The sequence below is a fragment of the Buceros rhinoceros genome, unplaced genomic scaffold (assembly GCF_000710305.1).
Source record: "Buceros rhinoceros silvestris isolate BGI_N320 unplaced genomic scaffold, ASM71030v1 scaffold542, whole genome shotgun sequence".
NCBI lineage: Eukaryota > Metazoa > Chordata > Aves > Bucerotiformes > Bucerotidae > Buceros > Buceros rhinoceros.
Genome location: NW_010399222.1, coordinates 12375 through 12723, shown reverse-complemented (window position 1 = coordinate 12723; position 349 = coordinate 12375). Strand labels below are relative to the sequence as shown.

The following is a 349-nucleotide window of genomic DNA, read 5'->3' as shown; positions in this document are numbered from 1 at the left end:
CGCCCCGCAGGGTGCCTGCCGCGGGGTGGGCCCCGGCTGCCGCTCGGCGAGGAGGAGAGCGGTACCCAGCCCCCCCAGCCCCCCGGTTGGCTCTGGACGCGATGGCTTTGACTACCTGGGCTCTCGGCCCTGCGCTGCGGCTCTGTGCCGCCGGCCCCGCTTGCTCCTGGGAGATGCTGCACGTGGCCGGAGCAGGTACCTTCTCCCCGCTTGGCTTTTCCCCAGGGTGCTGGGTTGGATCTCCTGGGATGGGGAAGCTGCCCTGACTGCTGGAGACCTGCAGCATCATTCTTTTTAGTGTTGAAATCCCCAGCCTGGGTTGAAGGAATGTGTTGTGGCTGCAGGGGTT

General features: G+C 67.0%; 1 protein-coding gene across 1 annotated transcript in view; it reads left to right on the top strand.

Moving 5' to 3' along the window:
• Positions 1–39: 39 nt before the first annotated feature.
• Positions 40–349, top strand: part of LOC104489220 (protein EFR3 homolog B-like) — a gene marked incomplete at its 3' end in the record, with an annotated part of 12464 nt that continues 12154 nt past the window's right edge. The window contains exon 1 of the mRNA XM_010131363.1: positions 40–195. Within this exon, the coding sequence (XP_010129665.1) occupies positions 102–195 (94 nt within the window). The remainder of the gene's footprint in view (positions 196–349) is intronic.